At 40.3% G+C, this 7,364-nt stretch overlaps 1 protein-coding gene across 4 annotated transcripts in view; it reads left to right on the top strand.

The window, feature by feature from the left end:
- tp53bp1 (tumor protein p53 binding protein, 1) overlaps nucleotides 1-7,364 on the top strand; it is an 87,704-nt gene that overhangs the window by 77,336 nt on the left and 3,004 nt on the right. For all 4 annotated transcript variants that reach the window (XM_054771789.1, XM_054771792.1, XM_054771791.1 and 1 more), the window contains 5 exons: nucleotides 706-897; nucleotides 2,318-2,494; nucleotides 4,883-5,077; nucleotides 5,152-5,246; nucleotides 6,172-6,368. In XM_054771789.1, coding sequence (XP_054627764.1) covers nucleotides 706-897; nucleotides 2,318-2,494; nucleotides 4,883-5,077; nucleotides 5,152-5,246; nucleotides 6,172-6,368 — 856 coding nt within the window. The remainder of the gene's footprint in view (nucleotides 1-705; nucleotides 898-2,317; nucleotides 2,495-4,882; nucleotides 5,078-5,151; nucleotides 5,247-6,171; nucleotides 6,369-7,364) is intronic.

Below are 7,364 nucleotides of genomic sequence, written 5' to 3' on the forward strand. Positions count from 1 at the left end.
TACAGTGTTTCTTTTTAGGAAGGTGCAAGTGCAACAGGAAGAGTTTGAACAGGGTGATGATTATTTTATTTTTACTAAAGTTCCTTACCTGAAGTACAGAGTTAATAGTTGCAGCGTGCAATGGCGTTCTTGTCTTTGTCCCTTTACGTATTTCATGGGTGGTAAAGTGTTCAAAAACTGGTGCACCGCACCTTGAGGTCGGGGCCAGGAGGCAGGGAACACGGGGAACCACATCGGAGTCGCCGCTGACTTGCATGAGGCAGACTTCCTATGAACTGTCCCTCACTTTAAATGCGTACAGTCTGGGAAATGGGACATTATCATCAGTGGGACACACACACACACACACACACACACACACACACACACACACACACACACACACACACACACACAGTTCAGAATGAACTGCAAAACTGGAAAACCGCTGCCCATAAGGGCTTATGGTCCTGTGTAGGGAGTCCTTAGTAAATACAGGAGATGCTTATTCACGTCTGCTGTTGTGGTTTGTGAGCATGTGTCACTCCAATGTATACATTGAATGGGGGAGGTTTTTTGCGTTTTCCCACTATACGATTTTCAAGTGGAAACAGAGGCGATTTGAGCTAAGCCGACCAATACGGCGCAGTGCAAAAGTGGTATTAGTGCGTGCTGATGTTCATACCCATCTTCTATCTCTCTCTCTGTGTGTGTTTGTGTTTTTAGGTGTTGTAAAGGGTTATAAAACAGAGGGCCAGGAGCTCTTCTATAGTGTGGAGAGGGAGGGCCAGAAGCAGTGGTACAACAGGACGTCTGTCATCCTCTCCCTGGAGCAGGGAAACAGACTGCGGGAGCAGCACAGCCTCGGCCCCTATGAGCCCTCCACTCCCCTGGCCAAAGCCTCCGACATCAGCCTGGGTGAGTTCTTCTACACACATCCAGTACCTCACAAAAGGGAGTGCACCCCTCACATTTCTGCAAATGTTTCATTATGTCCTTTCAAGGGACAACACTGAAGAAATGGCATCTTGATACAATTTAAAGTAGTCAGTGTAAAGCTTGAATAACAGTGTACATTTTCTGTGCCCTCAAAATACTGTAACTCAACACAGAACCATTAAAGTCTGTACTGCTGGTGACAAAACACTCCAAAGTTAAAATGTCCAAAATTGAGCCCAATTAGTCATGTGTCCTCCCCGGGGGTCATGTGTCTCATTAGTGTTCTCAGGTGTGTATGTGGAGCAGGTGTGTTAAATTTGGTGTTATTGCTCTCTCACACCCTCACACTGGCCACTAGAAGTTCAACATGGCACCTCATGGCAAAAAACTCTTCATAAAGATCCACATTTTTTTCATAGGCTCGTGGCACATTCTAAAAATATATTTTAAGAAGGAAAATTGAAAAATCAGCAGCAATTTTACAAGAATAAACTCAAAATAATAAGACAATAAGTTATTTTACAAGAATAATGTCGTAATATGAAGAAGAATAATATTTCAGTAGCATAATGAAAAAATATATTTTTTTTTAACAACGAATGCAGTTGTAATTTTTTGGAAAATTAATATGCAGCAAGGTAATGTTGTGAGAATAAAGTCAAAACGTAATGGAAATAAAGTCCTAATATTACAAGAAGGATGTTGAAAAATTGGAAAAGTGGAAAATTTAAACACAGCAGAAATGGAAAAAAAGGTGTAATTTTATGAGAATAAACTCACAATATTACCAGAAAAAAAAGTTGCATTTTTATGAAAATAAACTTATGAGGAAAAATAATGACATTTTACTAGCATAGAGCAGAAATATGAAATACATTTTTACAATTTTTTTGAAGTCATAACATGAGAAACAAACAAAACAAGGAAAATTGAGTTGGGGAAAATGCACAAAGATTATTTAAGAAGAAAGCTAAATATATTGAAAATGTCATTTCGAGGTTGATTCTAATAGGCTTTTTCACCTATGTCACAAAGCTGAGATCCAGTTGTTTTTTTTTTATACATATAACTTCTTAGCATATCTACTACATATCTACTACATATCAACTTCTTAGCATAACTACTACATATCTACTTAGCACATCTACTACCATATCTACTACAGCAATATCAAAGTGCTATGGGGCCTCATTTTCAGAAAGTTAAGAACCAGCAGGGCCAGACTTGTATAATTTCAGTGTAAGATCTTCACATTTTTAGAAATGGATAATGTAGTCCTAAACAAAGTCACATTGTATGCTAGTCAAAGATCCTGGATATGGCAGGAGCTGCTTTCTTTACATAATGAAGAGCATCATGTTTTACTTTTGAATGACTGAGTTTATAATCTTTGTGTTAGATAATTTGGTGGAGGGAAAAAGGCGCCGTCGAGGAACTCCTGGTCCAGACACACCTACCCACAGTTCGTCCAGCAGCCCCCGTACCCCTGGCCCCTCCAGTAAGAGAAGGCTGAAGGCCCTGGATAATGACAGCCCACCAGCCAAAAGGGGTCGCAAGGGTCCCGGAGCCAGACCCGGTATAGAGACACTCTCAGCAAAACCCTGACTGCGTGTCACGGTTTAACCATAGGCTCTTTTTATTTGTAAATTTCTGTACCGCTGTTTTATATAACCCCCCATATATGTTTTTACACAGGTTTTAAGAGGTTTTAACACAATCTATGGAAATATTTAAGGTTTTATTAGGATGGATAAAATGGAATGTGGGATTTTACAATTTGATGATTTTTGGTCACTTTGTAATAGTTACATGGGGACTTTTAAATAAAAATGGCTGATTATTGTTTGATGCTGCTGCTTTCATAACATGGTTGTAAGCAGGGGTGTAACGGTACGTGTATTTGTTATGAGATTTGTCATTTCCGCCGTCATTTCCCACACGGTACGGATTGAAAGTGATGGACAGGAAGTGTGAGGTGTGATATTAGATTATAGGTGTTGAAGGAAGATGTCTCACTCCCAGCCTGTCATGTTGCTCATGACGGTTGGACTTTAGTTTTCCATAGTTGTCATGTGGTTTCCTGTTTGGTGCTCTTGCAGTACTTTGGTTTTCTGTTTCCTGTTTGGCTCGGTGTGCAGCTGCTTGGCGGTCGCTGGGAAGCGTGTGCAGCGGTACCCGTTTCTCATTGGTAGTCAGTGCTACTTTTAAGGTGGAGCCGCATTACACGTCAAGAAGAAAACGTAACATTTTACTGTCATTGCATATTGAATATTTACAATCCGAAGGCCAAACTTGGTAATTCAGTCATCCCTCGGTTATCACGGGTAATTGATTCCAGACCCAACTGTGAAAAGTGAATGTGAATTTCCGCAAAGTAGGATTCCGTATTTCTAACAGGAATATTTTTGTAGTTAGACCATAGAAAACTTGTTTACAACCTTCTAAATACATTTTTAACATTATTAGAGCCCTCTAGACATGAAATAACACCCCTATAGTCACCTTTACACTCATATTACCCAATTTAGTAGACATAAGAGAAAATAAGACATAATGTGGACGCACACGTGTTTGCATTGGGACAGTTCCTTGTTCTTTTTTTAACTTCCTGTTCTGTACAGTACTTCCTGCGGTGGCTATTGTCTGATCAGTGTAAATTACTGACACACAACATCTTTGAATGAGTCTTCTGACACGTCTACCTTTATACAGTAATCCCTCGTTTATCCTGGTTAATTGGTTCCAGATCCGAATGTGATAAGTGAATATTATATTTTTGAACAGATTATTTTAGTAGTTAGAGCATAGAAAACCTGTTTCCAACCTTCTAAATACGTTTTTTTTTAACATTATTAGAGCCCTCTAGACATGAAATGACACCCCTATAGTCACCTTTACACTCGTATTAGTCAATATAGTAGACCAAATAAGAGTGAGTAAGACATTCGAGACATATACAGGTATAAGACTCGTGCTCGTTTGTGTTGCTGTAAACGTATTTGACAGGAAGTGATGTCATGGGTTCAGAGTTGTGTTTTAGCTTGGCACGGGTTACGGTTGAAACAGTATTATGTTTTTATTAGGGATTTTTATGAGGGATTATTGTGCCTGTTGTGAGATCATTCAAACCTGCAATAAAAGCCTGTTGTTCCGGCGATCGAGTCTGGTGCTTGTGTGTCTCACCCAACATTACAGACACCAAGTGACCAATGTGGAACACAACAAATCATCTCACCGTCTTTGAATGCGTCTTCTGAATGCCTTATATTTGTGTTTTAAGGTCATTTAGTCATTGTTATGCTTGAAAGTGCTTAAATTAGACTAAAAATATGTAAAATATGCATATTTTTGGCTGTATTTAACTACAAAACAGCATGATTTTTAATACATTTTTAAATATGGTGATAGACTGAAGGCGCGAAATTCGAATGGCAAAGTGGCGAGGGGCTACTGTAATTCCACACCGCGGACATACTGAGCTTGTTGGTCCGAGGAGGGTGCTGACATGCTTAACATGTACTTTGCATACATGCTACCCCATCCTTCAGTTTTTCTGTACGAAATATGATATGATATGATATGATATGATATATATTGTGTTCCGTGTTCCTAAAACCGAGGTCTGTGCCAAACCATGATGGCGGCGTACCGCTACACCCCTCATAAGATAACATGTATTGGAAGCGGTGATGTGTGTGTGTTTTTGTCACTTCTGAGGCAGCGCAAGTCCGTCCTCCCGTGCTGTTTGCAAGCTGCTTCTGAGACTAATTTGGTAATTACCAAAGTACCACTGGTGGTGCGGTCATGGTGGTGGTTCACAGGTGGGGGGGGGGTGGCAGTAGAGCGGAATAACTGGTGTCACTTTGAAGTACAAACTAGTATGTTAAAAGTCATTGTGTTCTGTCCTGCTTTATCTTTTAGATGGTGACGATATTCCACTCTAACATGCATGCGCTGTCTGCAGGTCAGAGGGTGGGGGTGTGCAACACCTCTGGCAGCGGCACAGATTTCCCTGGTCAGCCACATGACCCTGCAGAAAGTCACGGCCCCTTGCCCCAGAACACATCTCTCTTCATGGGCTTCGCCTTCATGCTGACCGCCTCGTCCGAGAGCGACCGACTGACCAATAAGCTCGCAAGTGATGACGATGAGGAGGAAGGTGAGACAGACGGACTGTCCGTCACGGTTTCTGACTTGCCTCGATTTATTCTCAGTACATGTTTTCCCCAACAGATTATGTGCAGACGGGTCCTTACAACAAAGCGTACACAGAGTCTCAGCTACAAGCAGGTGGAGGCTTTGTCCTGCCGGACTTCAACGAAGAACAGGTTAGCGCCCAACACGTTCACAATAAGTCACATTTCTGTGCAGACGCACTCCCGTAAATGACTCAGTTACTGTAATTGCTCCCAGACCCGACTGTAGTATGTTTGTATTTGAGATTATTGTGATAGTCTGGTGCTTGTGTGTCTCACCAAACATTACTGACGACTAGTGAGCAGTGTAGAATGCTACATATCATCACAGTGTCTTTGAATGCGCCTTCCGAATGCCTTATATTTGTATTTCACTTTATTTAGCTAGTTTTGTGCTTGAAAATTATCTTAATTTAGGCAAAAAATATGTAAAATTGGCTTATATATGCATATTTTTTTACCATGAGGCCATACTTAACCACGAAACAGCATGATTTATTATTTTTGAAAAACTGTGCTAGAGTGAAGATGCGAAATTTGAAGCGCGAAGTGGCAATATAAATGATACAGTATAATAAATAAATATAAATCAGGGGTGTCCAAACCTTTTCCAGTGAGGGCCACGTTGATATTTTGTAAAGCAACACGTAGATATGCTAACAAGTTTTTATGTACTATACAGTGTATGTATGTATGTATATATATATATATATATTTTTTTTTTTTTCTCATTAGATTACAACTTTTTTTATTGCAATATTTTGACGTTATTCATGTAAAATTACTACAGATTTTTCCCTTTTTGCTATTTAAAAAAAAAAAAAAAATTGAGTTGTTAAATGATATTTTTAGAATGTGCCATGGGTAACAAATGGCCACCGGGCCTTACTTTGGACACCCCTGATATAAATAAATGAATACTGTATGCGGTAGAAGAATGCTTAGTCGCCACACTGAGGAAGGACAACGTGACTTTTGTTCTTTGTCTCTCAAGTGTGCGGAGCTCCTGTCCAAGTAACCACCATCAAGTAGTCCTAATCCTACATGTCCTCCTCAGTGCAAAGCCGCCTACCAGAGTTTGCTGATCGCAGACCAGCACTGCCGTACCAGGAAGTACGTGCTATGCCTGGCCAGCGGCGTGCCTTGTGTGTCACATATTTGGGTGCGAGACTGCTGCAAAGACAACAAGCTGCTCAACTACAGAAACTACCTACTGCCTGCCGGCGTGGGCCCGGACGACAGCATTGTGGAATGGTAAGGAAAAAAATCTAAACATGCCGCTTTAGGCTTATTTGTGTTAAGGTGATTTTCAAATCCATTTACCGTATCACACTTATTTTCTCTTTTAAATTTTGGATTGGATGAAAACATTTCAGCAAGCATTTTGTTACATCTTTTCAAGGGACAATAACTATAGAAATGAAACTTGGATATATTTGTATACAGTGGCTCCACACGTACTCACGATTTAGCATTAACGACCCCACAAATTTATGGATTTAGGGGGGTTTTTTGGGCCGTTTTTTTGGCAGAAAACACAGCTCATTAACAAGAAGTCAGTAAAGGTGAATCTGCTAACTATTCCAACATTTATCAACCACTTCAAACCAATCCAATGTCAAAATTTAGGACACATCGGGTAGCTCTTCTCTAAATTCCCACATTTTCTGGAATTTCACCTTTTCTGAAAATGAATGGGCAATTTATTTGGCACCCCTTACTGGTGGAAAATCATTTTCCATTAATGTAACGTTCCACTTGTGCTACAGGGTGACATGACTAGGGAGGTCGAGTGATTGCTTCCCCAACCCGATGGTTGCTGGTTCGATCCTTGATGCCGCTGTAATCATTAAACTTATTTATACGTTTCAACATTCAGTCTGCATTTTTACTTTCCAGCTACAAAGGAATGGGCAAATTAAATAGTGCCCTCTAGTGGTGAAAAATATGTTTTTACATTTTCCATTAGTGTAATATTCCATGTATTGTACAGGGTGACATGGCTCGGTTGGTAGATCGGTCGCCTCCCAACCTGATGGTTGCTGGTTCGATCCTCAGCCCTTGTGTAATTAACATATTACATACCACTTTTACATTCCAGCATTTTAAATTCCGGCGTTGTTTGTCGGCTAACTACTCCCACATTTCTCAACTGCTTCAACATGTTCAGCTCATTCAGGACATGCAGGCTGTCTGTAAGGATTAAAAAGTTTATTTACAACAGTGACAGACATGTAGCGTGCATACGTA

Source organism: Dunckerocampus dactyliophorus, chromosome 3, assembly GCF_027744805.1.
Source record: "Dunckerocampus dactyliophorus isolate RoL2022-P2 chromosome 3, RoL_Ddac_1.1, whole genome shotgun sequence".
In the NCBI taxonomy this organism is placed as follows: domain Eukaryota; kingdom Metazoa; phylum Chordata; class Actinopteri; order Syngnathiformes; family Syngnathidae; genus Dunckerocampus; species Dunckerocampus dactyliophorus.